Source organism: Haliotis cracherodii, unplaced genomic scaffold (genome assembly GCF_022045235.1).
Source record: "Haliotis cracherodii isolate W230 unplaced genomic scaffold, xgHalCrac1.p SCAF_1, whole genome shotgun sequence".
NCBI lineage: Eukaryota > Metazoa > Mollusca > Gastropoda > Lepetellida > Haliotidae > Haliotis > Haliotis cracherodii.
In genome coordinates, this window is record NW_027266264.1 from 11491664 (window position 1) to 11509796 (window position 18133).

The following is an 18133-nucleotide window of genomic DNA, read 5'->3' on the forward strand; positions in this document are numbered from 1 at the left end:
TCAATTCGGGTTTTCCTCCCATATTTAGCTGCCCTTCAAGATCCAGATTAGAATAGTTCTACAGCAACCCGTGCTCATCGAAAGAGGCGTCTGACGGGATCGGGTGGTCAGGCTCGCTGACTTCGTTGATGCATGTCATCGTATCCCAAATGTGTGGATCGATGCTCATGATATCGATCACTGATCTGGTCCAGACTTGATAATTTACAGATAGCCTTGATATTACTGAGTGCGGCGTTAAACAACAAATAAATCCCATATTTTAAGCTGACAGGCTGTGATATTACTGAAACTTAAAAGGAGCGTTAAGTCAAACTCACTCACTCACTCTGATCACGAGGATGGCCAAGAAGGAAAGGTTTTGTACTTTTTAAAACTAGATGAACCTTTTTGAACGAGTTGTAATAGTGGTCAACAGTTTATTGTTCTCACGTTACACATATATGCCAATACTTTCAGGGTAACTTAATTTCATCTGTTCGGGAAATTCAGGATGAACTCTTGAACAACATGACAAAGGACAAACATTTAATACTAGCTTACCCTTAGTGAGGAATATAACTTTATTTACAGCCACTGTTTGTTTTCTTCATATCTGGAGAAAACCTACCTTGTACCTGACGATATCGTATATAAAATCCTTGGCCTTCGTTGGCACTGTCTGAAGTGAATGTGATTAGCATAGTGTTACCCATGCTAACAAATCTTTGCGTCGGGGTACTTGAACCGCATATCACCTCGTTTGGCGAGGACGAATCTGTGTAAAATCAATTAAACATTGAAACATGAAAGTATAGAGAGTTAGTTTCAGAACACACAAACAGTTGTCATTAAAATGTTGTCCTGAACAAATTTACAAACTCCTTGATTAGTTATAAAGGAGGAAATGATATGTACGTCACTCAATTGATATAATCTCTTAATGGCATGTTGTGAAACCAACGTACCACGTTGATCCCAATAATAACACAAATGTGAAACTTGTTGTTGGAATATGGTTGTAAATGTATGGCTTGGCAAATGTAAATATAACCTACGAAGGTAATCCACTTCAAGTTTGTCTTCGTTACAGGCGGGAGGTGTGCCGGATATTCCTAAATACATGACCTCGACCTCTATCGTTCTTCGTGGGTCATTACTTGATATTGTCCATCTACACGCAAGGTTGCTGAGAAGAGCAGATTGATACATTCCACATTTCACTCCATGTCAACAAGGGCAATGGGAGTAGTTAATTTTCTATGGATCACAATTTTTGCATTTTTCAAGAAGAAATATTATTTTGAAAAATTAATGTTTGTCATCAAATAAATATTTGTTGATCTATAAAATGCCAGGGTAGGACAATGTATATTTAGTTTTAACATCACTACATGGTTTATAGATCATGTGACTATGTTGAAGTAGAGAGATTCCATTTTGATTGACACGCCTTACCTGTAATAACGACTGGGATAGCCTGGTGACACAAGGTAGGAATCAACATCAGTCGCGATCAGCTTATCATTTCCACAGTCTGAATCTAAAACATAAGGAACACTCGACCTAAAATACTGGATAACACTCACACTCACAAACATATATGGCATTATTTGAAAAAGCTTTTTCCCACTTTAATACAAATACATATTTACCTTCGCAGAGCACCATGTCACATTTGTTTGAACATCTTGCCATTATTTTTTCCCCATAACCTCCTTCAAATGTTCTCAATTGAAGTCATACTCTACACAAAGGTCACAAACCATGTTTATCGAAGCCTCAGACCTACTCACATGCTCCAACTGTTTGCTTCAACTTTCAAATATAGAATCCTAACGAGCTCCCGTGTAATTCCACAACTATTCACGAGTTTCATAAAATTGGTTTTACACTGGAGTGAGTTTAGTATTTTATGTATTACTTGCCATTTATTACGTTTTTAGAATTATACTGTTGAGTATGAATAGGCTGACACCTACACGATCCACGGCAAAGTCCAATTGAGTTTAACAGAATAATACTTCAAACACGTCAAAAGTTGAAACGTATGAATTTAATACCATACAACGGTCCACCTTTAGAATTCACAAAATTATCGTAGGGCTAAGACTATCGCAACTTAGACTAACGACAGCCGTTGCGCTACAATACGATCGCCTTGTGGAACGGGCCTTGCACCTCAAAGTTTACAATAACGCCGAAATACCCGATGGCGTAATTTGTGGAATTTTGTTGCAAGATCCATCGGCGAAACAATGCCATGTTACGTCAGCCTAGCAACAAGGTTGCTGGGGTCATCGAGTGTGCATAAGCTCCTCTCAATGATCTATCAACTCCACACGCAATGTCGTTGAATTAGCCAAGGGATGATGAGAGCTTTCAATATTTGTTCGTGAAACGTGTTCCGAGAGTACATAAGCACGCGTTTTGGTATTACACAATGTGTACTACTACAGCATTATTTGGATTATGAGGGATTTACATATTATACATATGAATACATATTCACCTTCTTTGAGTGGAAGGTTTTCATTGAACATCATACCCATTGTCCAATTAATTTTCTAAGTTAAAGATTATACATGTTCCTCAGTAGGTAATGATCACACAGTATGAAGCATAAAGAGATTATAAAAAACTGGTTTTCAAAAACTGAAAAGATTAAATGCACTTACTTAAAATGCTCTTGTATTTGATCATAAAACCTTTGGTTTCCTTGACACTGTTCGAGTTGAACGTAATCTGAAGGTCAGGTCCACTGCTCTGATATGACGGTGTCATTTGCCCACAGATAGTCCCCACAACATGTGCTGCAAGACCTAGAGAAACCACATCAACAGCTGTGATGAAACTCTTTGTGGAAACGTTGACAATATAAGTTATAATATCGGGATCAAATCAAATTCAATTCGTCCATATCATCATACTTATTATCGTACTACATAATACTTTTACTTTGAAAATAGTCCGATTACCTGTTACGGCATGTCCTATGTAACTACGTGTAACCATCACGTATGCGTGGTATGTATTCGATTGCTAAGTTAAAAGTTCACAAAACAGAAGTTAAAAAGAATGGATAACGTGTTTCATCAAAGTTTGTTTAATCCATTCATGTCAATTTCAATGGTGTTTGCCCTTCGCAACCAATGGAATCTGTTTCGTTGGATAATCAAGAATGGTTCTTCTCTGGCATTGACGTTTTATATTTATATCAAGATACCTTCTCAAATTAGTGTAGCAACGTAGATTCATGTAATAACAAATAATAAACGCTTTTTGCGATCCTACGTTTTTATATCGAGAAAGTAAGCGATGCAACTCTATCAAAAACCTTACTCAACCAGACCTCAGAGTAACCAGACTTTCGGTCCATCACAAGGCTGGTTGGCACATATTCAACTTTTTAGTAACCTAAAGATTAATTCGTATCGTACATTTTGCTTGAATGTGTGTCGGTTCAGTGTTGTTGTAATAGTCTGGTACACACATGTTGACATGAGACGAGACTGTCCCACCTACTTGGATCAACGATAGTAATGTTGTCATTTTCACAAGTGAGAGAGTTCTCAATATGCATGTCCACCACGTCTATCTGTATCCTGTCAGTCGATTGTTGTGCCCGGATGGTGTAGATGCATGATAGGTCACTGAAACAGACCCAAACAAGCGATGATAGAACTGCATAACCCCTTTACCTCTTATATGCAACTGAGTGGATAACCTAACGCTAATGGCAGCGGTTTTTCAGATATGACACGGTTCATTTCAAGTGAACGTTTGAGGACAACCAAACAGCATAAGCTGTACATGTTTACCACTTTGGCGAAAATCACCGAGGTAGACTCTTATTAACAGACCTTGTGCAAACACGACGCGGGTAAAATAACCTGGTTGTTTAGGGTTCAGTAAGATACACATGTACATTGTAAACACACTAAACACAACATTTCTTTTTGAAGCCTCAGATTAAAGGTATTCTAACTCATTTTTTATCATACAATAACTTTCATGTTTCATGCCGCACTCAGCAACATTCAGGCTTTATGGCGGTAGCGTGCACTTATTGGAGTATTGATCAGACAAACCAGTGACCAACAGTCTCCGAGTCTAATCATCCGATCCACACAAGTCTCCTAATACAAGTATAGGTTGCTGTGGACCCATTCTACCCCGGAATCACTATAGGGTTGTGCATAAGTGTTTATGGGTACAGTGTAGGTGAAAGACGTACTGGAAATATCCCACGGGGTATCCAGGTGATATCAGGTCCTGGGCATTTCTGGTAGCCACAAGATCACGGTTACATGGTCCACTGCCTGAAGCACAAACATCAGTGAACACTTATAAATACAGAAGTACCAATATACTGATGGCAAAATAATTGTTTACAATATAATGAATATAAATAAAAAGGCAACTTATAATGCTTCTAATATCCAATGTCACTCTAATAAATAATAGGAAGCGTTTCTATCGGTTATTAGTCTTTTGGTGCGTATTAAATTATCAATATCTGAGAAAGCATCTTCAGAAAAATATTCTTTCATTATTAAAATCCATTAATAAATTTGCATTTATATGGAAATGAATGAATGAATGCACGAATAAATAAATATATAAATAAATAAATATTTTTAATAGAATTTAAAACTCCTTAAGTATTTATTTGGAAACAAATTTGCCCATAATCTCTCCTCGTTGTGATCTTTCACGGTCATTAGGATGAACAAATTTCAACATGGGTCCTAACAAAGACATGGGTTCAAACAAGCCCATGAAAGTAGCATGTTGAAATTTATTATTATTCGCTAGGTCTGGTCACATCGATAGAGCTTCTGGGCAAATGCTTTGCAGAATAAGGGAAGCGAGACGTGTTTAATACTCAATATGGAATGTTCTGAAATTACATTAATATCACTCACCCGACGCTTGGTAGTAGCGGACTTGAAATCCTCTGTTCTCGTACTTGGAATTACTGCGGAAGAACAGGAAGTAGCTATTGGAGGCGTCTAAGTAGTATCGAATGTCCCCACACCACTTCCTTACCATTACGGAGAATTGCGCAGATGGGCCTGTTGCCAATAAAGACATTAAAAGTCAATGGGTCACTCTTTACATACTCACCGACAAAAGAAACGCGAATACCCTACAATATATGAAGAATTACTCATATTCAAGAGATATAAGATTGGTTCGATGCACAAACGAACGCACTGGTATGTTGTGTGAACCGACGCTCATGAACGCATCATATGTGACGTCATAGATCCATGACTCAAGATGCACCATCTATCTCATGCAGGATGAGCGTGTAAAGTTTGGAAATCATGCGCAGCATATCGTGACAAGTATAAGTCACTCTGTGGTAACACTTGACTTATTGTTAGTTTTGTCATTAAGTGGTAAACATTAATAACATCTCTTCTTTACGTACATACTTCTCTATATGTTTCTATGGATCGCGTTTCTGAGTATATCTACAGGTGTACGCCACATTGGCCGTACTGTATCAAATATACTGTCCATGAGTTGATTTCAACCATCCAACTGGTCCACTGTCAAGCCCATTTTGTTTTCAAATTGAGCACTTACTTATTACATTATTTCAGTCATTACAGAATGTCAGTATTCTTAAAGAGAAAAGACCAAATACGAGGATCGTACGCGTCCACCACTTTAGCGAAACAAATCGAGGTCGGTTGATACACATGTAACCCACTAAACACGACAAACCATGTTGATTAACCTTAATGAGACTGGATCACCAATATATGACAACAAGAAATCTTTGTATGTATCAAACAAGTAGTTAAAAAGTTTGTTTGTTTGTGTGTTTGTTGTTTAACGCCGCACTCAGAAATATTCCAGCTATATGACGGCGGTCTGTAAATAATCGAGTCTGGACCAGACAATACAGTGATTGACATCATGTGCATCGATCCGCGCAATTTTGATCGATGACATGCATCAACCAAGTCAGCGAGTCTGACCACCCGATCCCGTTAGTCGCCTTTTACGACAAGCATAGTCGCCTTTTACGGCAAGCATGGGTTACTGAAGATCTATTCTACCCCGGAATCTTCACGGGTCAGTTAACAAGTAGTATTTGTGAATGTCTTTAATATTGATTATGAATCGATCAACATCAACTCATGTTTTACTCACAATATAAACAGTACTTTGTGTCCTCTTTCAAAGAAGCAATTGACAAGCATTTTAGAATTCAGGCAGGTGATTCAGTGAATGTGTATGATGAACGATACTTCGTCTCACCCAATGAGATTGGTCTTACCCTTAAATACGCTTGCAGTATCTTCGCTGCAATCGATGGAAGTATGAATCATCGAGTCCAACGTCTCCAGAACAACCACCTTGCTTGGGTCTGATGCACGAATATGCCATAAGCATCTAAGATTGCTAAAAAAAACAATAAAATGCAGCAGTGTTAGACGATTAAAGCTTTTGATGTTCATATACTCTATTCAATATTAACACTCGCGATACAGTCGGTGAGATGTATCGGTAGGGTTGTAGGTTGAAGGCTTGAAAGAAGGTGGGCAGTATTTACTCAAAAATGGATCAATGCCTTTTTCTCATGCCGGAATATATTTACAAAACCATCCCATACATAGGTTCTCCAACCATGGAACAAACATCCCTTTAACTTTGTTTGGCCCAGGCCGACAGAATGCCATACGCTTATACTGTATATGTTATAGAATATGTACTGTCATGTATATTAGAAACGCTGACAAGTGAAGTGCCGGGAAAATTACAGTATTACAAACAAACGTTACTGGGATGAGTACATTTGCCCAAACAATGCAAACTTAACATCCAAAACGCAAATATGATACCCGTATAAAATACATCTTGCGAACAACCATGTTCTGTTTGTTTCAATATTAGCTATCATAAAACATGGGTGTCTACTTTCTTTTTCAACGTTTATGCACAGCGCCCGACAATTGACACAACAAGATAAGGTAATGAAACGTCAGGAAAACATCTATGTTATAAAGGCACTAACTACAGTCCACCAAGATTATACAAACATATTTAACATTACCGTTGTAGTTATACAGCTGAGAATGTTAGTATTGATCTCTAACTGATAATCAGCACCCATGCTTGCCGTAAGAGGCGACTTTGCTTGACGTAAGAGACGACTAACGGGATCGGGTGGTCAGGATCGCTGACTTGGTTGAAGCATGTCATTGTATCTCAATTGCGTGGATGCTCATGATGTCAATCACTGGATTGTCTGGTCCAGTCTCGATTATTTACAGACCACAGTCATATAGCTGGCATATGGCTGAGTGCGGCGTGAAACAACAAACAAACAAACAAAGAAACAAATTTAACTGGTAATCAGATGCTGGTCCGCACACTTTGTCGATATGTATGAAAGTTACAGGATATTCAAACAAACGTTGATGGTCGACCACGTTTACAGATCACATAAGACACATTGCGACGTGATTAGGATACGCCTTCAGACCCTACACACCAAAAACATGACGGGTGTGCTGTGTGTTGTTACAAATTACACTGACCTATATAACATCCTGATAAGAACACTGTTTGAATCATACATTATCATTGTAAAATACGTTTACATTTAAACGTAGCAGCGTCAACTTCTCTTCAAAACCATTTTCGTGTTCGTTATATTTCATAACACGTTATTAAACGTTTCGGGTCGATATCATTGCAACATTGACAGGTTTTATGTAAGCATAAGTAAACAGAATTCGAAAAATCACAATAATACATACTCATATAATAACCCCATGTACATGACATTAATGACATCATCTCCTGATCTTTCACGAAAGTATTAAATACGCTTACATACATAGGCTTAACCTAATGTCTAAAGGACATATTTAAACCACTAGATATTTTGCAGACAGACTGAAATGTGGGTAAATTATCAGACATTCAAATGGCTGACAACTAGCCTATCTTCTTTCACTTGCAGGTTGTTTACTTCTCGCAGGACCAAATACATAAACATGGGTAAAATGATTTCTTTTTTTTTAACCTTCAAAAGAAGATCTACGTACGAGCAAGCCTATGATCCAAGAGTACGTTTTTTATCTTTCTTTCCTGGAAAATAAGCTTGGGTCAAAGCCTTGCTTGTGTCAACATATTATAACGACATTTCCCGATAAAATCAGCCTTTTTTACCTCTTTTAGGCTTACCTATGCATTGAGTATTTTTCAAAAATCCCAAACATGCAATAGTTGAAATTCTCATATTCACATACTGTTTTGTAAAGGTTTTCCTCATTTCCTAAATTATGTATATCTCATTGGCCAAAAAAGACTCTCGCAATAGTACCGTCTCTTTTACAAGCGATCTGGTCTCCATGCGAATGTACAGGGCACATTTTATTTTACACCTGAGGTATATTTATACGTATTCCATGTCACCTTCGTATGGTTGACGGCCTGGTGTCAACCTATAGTCTCACAGTTCCTCGTGCTATGATGCATTGTGTAATTATACTGTACCATCTAGAAATGTTTTTTGGATGTTGGTATTTCGTTAACCTTTATGCCATTCACATCGATGTGACATGTACAATAAATGTATATTGAATGTATATATCACAAGTAGATATATCATAGCTGTCTGTATCACATTGTTTGGTTTCATTCATGTATAACCATGTAAACACAAAACCAATTGTAATTGATTTTATAAATATAATAAAACATACATGTGTACGACATTTATTAATTTGACAAGTTAACGAGACATGAATATATGTATATGATGTTAACCTGTAACGAGAGGGGTGCGCCGCATGGCTTTCGGGTAATAATAGCCCCAGCCTATAACTGTTAGTCGTAATAGACAGCTAATCATGGTGCAATAAGATCATTTCAAAAACATACTGCTGAAAGGAGTAAAGCAATGACATGCTTTGTACGTGTAACTTCATTTGGGAAGGATACCACTTAAGACAATCCGGTGGTCATGATCTGATTTATTTAAGTGTGATCTTGTCCGATAGCGTCAGTCATTGCTCATGTTCACGGCGAGTCTGACCCTGACCTGCCTTGATACATATCATATAGTCCTAATTGCGGCGTAAAACAAAGTTCAAGCATTCTCTATCAAGGGTAATGATTGTGATTGTGCCTATTTAATGATACATTGAGATTGAAAATGAGCTAAGCTCTACTCTAGAACTTCGCTCTCAGCAAATATTCTGAAGTTGTCAGGATTTGTTAATATATATTTGGCCTATGTTCCATTGTCAATATATAAACTAATTTGAACATCACTGTTTGATTAAATTCTTATCCAAATAAACATTATTTACTGCGATACTCGTCCTGGTATGTTTCCGGGATGGGAATGGGATGCAGGGTGTGGTTTCCTGTCTGTTGTTTTCGGTTGGGATGGGGCCAGTTACCCTAATACCTCAGCCATGTATAGTCAGATATGAGCAGTAACATACATACATGTAAGATTATGGTAGATTAGGCAGACACCACATTACCTATGTTCTATGACCCATGTCAGATTTACTATGGCACATAGGCAGACACCACATTACCTATGTTCTATGACCCATGTCAGATTTACTATGGCACATAGGCAGACACCACATTACCTATGTTCTATGACCCATGTCAGATTTACTATGGCACATAGGCAGACACCACATTACCTATGTTCTATGACCTATGTCAGATTTACTATGGCACATAGGCAGACACCACATTACCAATATCAGATGACCTGTGTCACATTATCTATGTCACACAGATTGACACTATAGTATAGGTATCACATGACATGTTCCATATTATCTCTTTCACAAAGACGTGGACCACTTTCACTGTCACTTTATCCATCTATATATATTTTAAGATTTTTGGCAGATAATCTGACAATAGATTATATCTGATGGCAGTTGACATACTCACGGCGCATATTTTAATGGATATCCAGGCGAGGTGAAAATCTGGGGTTTGTCCGTTGCTGTCAGGTTTTGATAACACGCTTCACCTACATGAAACAAACAAACTGTTTGAGGCAATCTGTTTTTCCTGTACATGTTTGTCTTGAGACATATACATGCAAACACGACAGGACGCACCAAACGTTGATCGCATAACGGTTCATCTACATCCATGTATATACCCACTTGAAACAATTCATTTGGAGTTCATCCATTTTACACATTCGTGTTGATCAATTGAAAACTGTCCGATTGCAGAGGTATAACGCACATTCATTTCTAAAACCTATCTTAAACTATTAAATTTAACTTAATGAAAAATGCAAAACCAAGTATTAATTGATAATTAATACTTGTATTGCAACAGCTGGAAGGTTTTGCATTAACGTTATGTTTATTATTAAACACAGATATCATGGTGCCATGATTTTCAGTGAATATCGACGGCGCAGTGGTTGGCATGGTTACAATAATAGCGGTATGCTAATTGGGTATGGAATATTCATAGCATTTGTCCCTGTAAGGAGCGTGTTATCTGATCCTATTTGTAAACATGTGAGTTGATAGCTTGTGCAAGCACGGTGACGGTATTTATAGCCATTACAAATGCTGACACAATCTGCAAACTATTAGTAAGCAAATAATAAAAGCGACAAAAACATTCCATAAAAATATGAAATCTCTTCCAAATGCAGAATCAACGTATGATTCCGCCTTTATTGTAAGCATCAAACAGTAAGTGAATGAGTATAGTTTCATGCCGCCTTGATCAATATTCCAGCAATATCACGAAGAGGTAGATCAAAATTGGGCCTCAAAAACATTGTACCCTTGTGGGGTGTCGAACCCGAGCCTTACGAGTGTCGAGCGAACGCTTTAAATCCAAGGCTACCCCCTTAACCCTACGAAATAGTGATGACACCAGGTGTTCGCAAAAAGGTGAGCGCATCATGCCCCATAGGTGACGCTGTCATAAACACGAGGAACCCCACGAGTGCATTTTTTTAGCTGTGTTAAATGTTCCTCCCAAATTTACATCTTCCTTCCACATGTAAATGTCACTATGACATACATAGTATACTATGTCTTCATACTTACCGTGTTGGTTGTTGACAGACCATTTATGTTACAAGGATATTGTATTTTGCTGAAAAAGTTTGGTCCTGACCGCCCCAACATCTACAAGTTTGTAAGCTTGTAGACATCATTAAGAAGAAATTAACAGTCCCATGCTGAGACCTTTCTCAAAATTCAGGCCGACACAATGAACAATGAACTTAAGACCGGCAGAATACAACTCCAGTTGAGTATCCCGATGCTGTATCTCAACCGTGTTGGCCTGAAAAATCATTCGATCAAGTAGAAATGACTGCTTGACAAGACGAATCAAGTATTTATACCCGATAAAAAAACTGCCTTATTTTAGGAACAGTGCCACAACGGGACATTTGAAATTTCTAACATGCAGATACATTAGCGACAGTGACTAGACTTCATGTACCTAATCCGTATCAATCAAAGGTGTAAAAAATATCATCTGTCGGAGACCTACCAAATTACAAAGTTTTATTATTACTATATTTATTACAATGCAAATATTTTAGTGATACATTTTTCAGAGGAGAGGGCACACACACAAGTATACTGCTTCCGTGTGTGAATGTCAGGTTGTACTTTGCATCTCAGTTCTCAGTTTCATACCGGTTGTATATCTGAATTAGTATATGGAACCATGCGTACAGCATGACAATTACTTGCTAGTCGTCAGTCTACAACACACATAACACGGTGAAACAATTTTGGGCACCGCTTTTGCAAGTTGTTTAGTACAATAATATTTATTTAAACCTATTTCAGTTTGTTTTCACCACGTTCCCAATTCCATTGCATGCATGTTTATGTTGCTACATCTTATTGCTTATTGCCCAAGTATTATAAAACACTTTAATGTTTCTCCTTCCTAATCTAACGTTATAACATTTCAGGTCATTACCATCATCTAATACACAAGAGATGATACCAAGACATATTTTATTCGATTTTATGGTCTATGCGGTCTTACAAATGATTTTATTATTCTTTAGATCTTATGTCTAGTACATATTTTCACAAACAGAGCTGTTAGCTGATATAAGGAATGTAACATCCAGTTGAATTCCCAGTTGACGTACGTACTTTTTTTATCAAATAAGAGGACTGTATACGACATACGTTAGTCTGTTAACGAACTTTCTACAATTGATATATTGAATAAGCCGTTAATACGCCAGTTGAGACAGGGATGATGGTATGGTAGCTGTAGCAGACAGATTGACAGTCGTTGTTACTTGCGTCACTAGGTTATTAGTACGGCATTGGCCTTGTTGATTGTTACTATACTTTGAAAATTTCTGTGGCCAGTGGCGGAGGTAATTCAAACTCCTTCCACACTGACATCGCATCAAATATATGGTGATATCCCACTTGTCCGGCAGCCGGCAAACAGTTAATCCCCACCATGTGTGTTAATGGAAAGTTTTTTAATGCCAGTCTATCCCTATATACGGACGTCCAGGGTGCTTGTTATCTCCCCTACTGTTTAACCTTTATATTAACGACTTAATAACAACTGTGAACGAACTGGCTCTTGGTGTAGACGTCGACGATATCAACGTTGGAAGTTTAGCCTATACTGATGACATTGTTTTAAGTACAGAGAACGAGGATAACATGAACATTCTACATGATGTACTCAGCACCTGGTGTCTGGAGAATGAGATGGAAATAAATGAAGCTAAATCTAAATTGATACACTTCAGGAACAAATCAGCGAGAAAAACATCGTCAACCTTCTCGTCTGGAAGGAACAATATCGAACTAGTCAGCTGTTATAGTTTTCTTGGTTTATTACTTACAGAGCACCTCGACTACAAACGCATGGGACAAGCGGTAGCGAAGTCAGCCAACAGAGCTCTCGGCCTCCTTATATCAAAATACAAGGCACTTGGTGGTATGCAACACGAAACCTATACAAAACTTTATGATTCGATGGTGTGGTCTACTATACAGTATGGTTCTGCGATATGGGGACAGTACGATCTATCTTGTGTCAACGCTGTACAAAATAAAGCGATGCGGTTTTTTATGGGAATCCGAAAATTCACCCTAACAACGCCGTGTCTGGAGACATGGGATGGACACCGCCTATAGTTCGTCAATGGGAGACCGTGTCTAAGTTTTATAAATATCTAAGTTCCTTGCAAGACCACAGACTGTCAAGAAGAGTTTTTATTTGGGCTAACAACTACGCTTTTAAAAATTAGAAGAATTGGAATTTTAGAGTTCATTTTAAATATAAAACCCTTGGAAAAGAAGTTTTTATTCCCACAGAAAATAATTACATCTACAGACGTAATGCCATGGAGGTCAAAGACGAAGTTTTTAAAAAGTTCCGAGAAAAGTCGGAGAGTGCAATAAATCAGGATAACAGTGTCAGAGGCAAGGGAGGTAATAAACTAAGGCTATACAACCAGTTCAAGAAAGATTTCAGTGTGGAACACTACAATAAACTCCCGATGTCAAGACAAAACAGAAAAGCTCCTGCCGTATTTAGATGTGGGGTTGCACCGATAAAACTGGAAACTGGGCGCTATAATAATCTTCCGGTCAGTGAGAGAGTATGTTTTAATTGTACAGATTGTATGGAAGATGAGCTGCATGTTCTACTTCAATGTCCAGTTTATAATGATGTCAGTAAAGAGCTTTTAACAAAATGTGTGTCATAATTTTAATCTTCAAAATGATTATGTTAAATTGTGTTTTATTCTCGCCAGCCCTATTGTTGTACATGTTGCTGCCAAAACCTGCAAGGCTATTTTAAACATACGGAAAGATATTTGATATACTGTACAGTGTGTTTAACTTTTGTGTGTACATTTACATTTTATTTGTTTGTATTTTAGTCATCTTTATTTGTATATTTTAACGTTTTCGTCTCTCATAATTCCTATAGTAGTGGCTCATTTAAATATTTTATATATATATATATATTTATATCTTTATGTAATATTTGAGGTGAGACGTAAATAAAATATCTGTCTGTCCGTAATTCAAACTCCTTCCACTCTGACACCGCATCAAATATATTTGTGTACCGATTACATAAGGCCCTCTACAACGACGAACTCTCCAACTTGAACAACGACGAGACAGGAATGATGCCATCCTTCCCTACCATGAGCAGCGCGTTGTACCGGCACAGACAGAAGACGATTCCTGTTTTGCCACAGACAAGATCGGAGGTGGATCTTCAGGATTCCTGGACGCAGACAGCAGATGGACGACCCTTCCTCCTGTTTGCTGACCCTTCCTCCTGACAAGATTCTGGCGTTTGGCAGTCTAGAGAGTCTCGAGGCCTTGCAGAGATTATATACATGGATGGAACGTTCGCTGCCTGCCCTGGACTGTGGAATCAAGTGTACATCATCCATTCAAGACTCGGAGCCACGACCTATCCCCTCATCTTCGCCTTACTCCCTGACCGTCAGACAGACACCTACTCAAGACTCTGGGATAAAGAGTGAATTGAACATTTGAGATGAAATTAATTATAATGTATTATGAATTTTGTATTATGAAAAATGAACATTTTATTATTATGAATCTTGAAAAATGAACATTTTATTATAATGTATTATGAATCTTGAAAAATGAACATTTTATTATAATGTATTATGAATTTTGAAAAATGAACATTTTATTATAATGTATGATGAATTTTGAATAACATCGTAATCGTAATTAAATATTTATCTCAATCTATTCGTGTTTCTTGGGTTGTTCCATTGTATGAAATAGGTAACAGACTAGGGATTAGCAGTGCCATGGACCGTGAACTTTGTTGTCTTAAGCTGTAGGTGAAATGGGATGTAGGGGTTTGGGGAGGTTACCTCGCCTCCAAACTTTGAATGACCCATTATACGATGATACACATCTCGTTGAATATATCTGGGCACTAATTCATCTTTCATAAACCTTTTTTGTCTTTGTGCTTAATATATCCACATATCAACGAAAATATGTAATACACAAAAATATGCATATACAGGCTAGGTTTTATTCCCACAGCAACACCCGCATAACTTTTAATTCATGCGTGGTGTGGCAGATTGTAATTGACCGAGAGCAGGTATTGTAGAATCACCTGTAAATAAGGCCGACACTGTAATTAGATACAACGTACTATTGAGAATATGCGATTATCATAAGAAGTCTCTGTTTTTTTCTGAACTGTTACCATTTTCATACCAAAAGTGGCAATGCATTTAAAAGTTGCTTTAGTGTCATAAAATTCACTCAATTTTTCCTCAATCGCCTGTAAACAGAATTCCCATTTGTCAGTTCGACACCGCATATAATTAAATAAGTATTTCGAGATTTCGCTAGAATGTGAGATATTCAGCCAGGCCTTATGCAAGGAAAGACGAATCGTTTTTGTCCATAAAAATACGCGCATATACACTTGTAATTTGCATACCTAGTGTCACTTAATTGCCCAGAGTGATGTATTAACGAGACATAAAATGGGAAATGAAAAGGAAACTAACTAAACTTTAATGTTGTGGAAAATAACGCCAAGTGCACGCGCATGAATTCGCATGATAAACTATCAAAAGGTCTTGAGATATGCAATATGTAAAAAAGGTGCAATTTGTAAAACTTCTGTAAAGGAAACATCCAACCAAAGGCCCTTTTTGAAAAGTGATGTAATGATATAATATAAAGTATAATTCACATGATGCAATATACTTTGTACACAATTAGTTAATGCGTTAAAGGGACTGACGAAGACATGGGCGAAATATTTTAATAACGCCACAAATTAGTTGAATTAGGTTAAAATGAGTTGAATGATGTGTCATGCTTCTAACACCTTTATGTATTTGCGAAACTTAAACTGTTGAGCAAAGGAAAATGTATTTTATTGATTGTATAATTTTAGGTGTCTTTTAGGCCAGTAATTGCGAGGTGTATTATGTACACATGACACATTAATAACTATATTATTATTATTATTATCATCATTATTATCATATCGCTCAAGAGTAATAAAAGTTAACTGTATAATAATAACTTGATAATTTTGTGAAAGAACTTAAGGATATTATACACATTATGCCACAAGGCACACGTAAGGATAATTTAGATTTAGTTTTAAAAAAAAAACAACTTATTCTTAGAACAAGTTAATTGATATTTTAACTGTTATTTTGGTACATATTATTCTAAATAATGTTATTATCACACCAAGCCCTCTACCTCTCGCCATGTGAGTCTGTAAGGGTTAATTGTAAAACCATGGCATGTTTCTTGAGAATAAAAGAAACAAAAACAAACAAACAAACTTCGGAGAAAGTAAAATACTGTTTCCCTGGGCACAAACGCTTCGGTGGTTTGAGTGCAATGATCCTGAACGCGACCTTAAACCCCGTGTAACCCCACCTCACATTGGATACGTGAAAGTCAGAGAATACTTTTGGAATATCTGCCGAAACATATTGCTTTGGTCGTTAAAAGCAACTTGGTGACGGCACAATCAGTGATGACAGCAGGTGTTTGCGAAATGTGTACGCGTGACCTGCTCTACTATCAGCAACATGATTTTCATTATTTTTATTCATGCGCCAGTGAGTAAGGTGTGACAAGTCTATGTAAAGCATGGGATAACATCGCGCATCATGTTGAAAAGCGACGGGACATATCTCAATCTTCTTAATGTATATCGTACAATGTCTGGAATGACACACTTTCATTTAACCTTGGCAGGACGAATCAATAGACGCAGGATACAGTGTGTTACTAACCACAGTCAATTATCGAATATACCTTCCCCCTAGACACGTTATCAGGAGCCACTTGGGTCCCTGTTAAACTTGCAAGATAAAATCGTTGAGATACACCACGAGGTTCGATATAGCACGGACCCATATAGGTCCTTGGTTATGGCAGGCGTGTGTAGATAGCTACAGGCCTGTTTGTTGACTTCAAAACATCTTAGCTCAATACATTCAAATACATGTACTGAAAGCTATTCAGCACTGAAACCGACCTGATATTGTATGTATTCCACAGAAGAAACACAGAATTGGCAGAACCACACAGCCTAAAGGTACATCCATCCTCCACCCCACACCTGAATACATTGGCCACATATACCCCTCTACCACACGGGTTGATAGGGAGTCGGAATACAGACTGGTATCGTGTCAACGATTCTTGTTTATCAGGTCACTCGAAAAGTAGGCCATACTCGTCACCGGCTTCGGGAAGGAATGAAAGCATGGGTCGTTTGTTGACAGAAGCTCTATTGTAAAGGCAACGGCGGGCAGGTGAACGGTACGTTGAGAAACAAGCCACGAATATTGCGCAAGGCCAATGACGCACGTCTTGAGCAAGATCTCAGCTGATGAATGCATTTGGGTTAAATAAATATATCTGTCGATCACAATGTGTAGCAGTTGGAAAATTGTACAATATAGTATTTTTTATAACTTTATTGAAAATCTTCCAATTCCATCGGATAATTCGTACCACGCGACTAAACAAGGCATTTCAATGTAGGCTCCAAAATCACGTATCTGACACGAACTGTAAATGTTGACTAGTTACATGATCAGAATATCGATCTGTCACGTGATAGATATTGACCCGTCTGCTAGAAAACAAGATGGCGTCTATTACTATCCTTTCACGGTTCGTAGCTCGGTTACTGTTATTAAACAGAGAACGGTTTAAGGGCTCCATAAACTTAAAAATGAATTTCGGTATAACGAATGAATACTTCTGACGAGGTCAATATGCGAAAACAAGGACCCTCGACCCAACCCTTTCGGCAGTCTGACCGGAGGATTCTGATCCTCGGGTCCTTGTTTCGCATATTGACGTCGTCAGGTATTATCTGTATAGCATTGTACGAATGATATTCGGAGTATGAAATGTCATAGTCCCTGGTGAAACTACGTATGGGAAACCTCAACTCGAAATCCTTGGAACCGTCGAAACGTTATACATAGTTCGAGACAAGAGAAGTGTCGAGACTTAAGTAGAAATAGGTATTCTTTTAGCTCATGCTATTGTTTTGTTTCAATTCTTTTTTTTTATTGTATGAAAGGCCACAGGCCCATACA

General features: G+C 37.7%; 1 protein-coding gene across 1 annotated transcript in view; it reads right to left on the bottom strand.

Annotated features, from left to right (window-relative positions):
• The window catches only part of LOC139472528 (cubilin-like), a 32387-nt gene extending 15109 nt beyond the window's left edge, over positions 1-17278 (bottom strand). The window contains exons 1-10 of the mRNA XM_071255006.1: positions 17056-17278; positions 9934-10015; positions 6278-6402; positions 4908-5057; positions 4217-4301; positions 3505-3632; positions 2658-2801; positions 1438-1522; positions 1038-1168; positions 611-757 (exon numbers count right to left, since the gene is read on the bottom strand). Coding sequence (XP_071111107.1) covers positions 611-757; positions 1038-1168; positions 1438-1522; positions 2658-2801; positions 3505-3632; positions 4217-4301; positions 4908-5057; positions 6278-6402; positions 9934-10015; positions 17056-17158 — 1180 coding nt within the window. The 5' untranslated portion in view covers positions 17159-17278. The remainder of the gene's footprint in view (positions 1-610; positions 758-1037; positions 1169-1437; positions 1523-2657; positions 2802-3504; positions 3633-4216; positions 4302-4907; positions 5058-6277; positions 6403-9933; positions 10016-17055) is intronic.
• Positions 17279-18133: the final 855 nt, after the last annotated feature.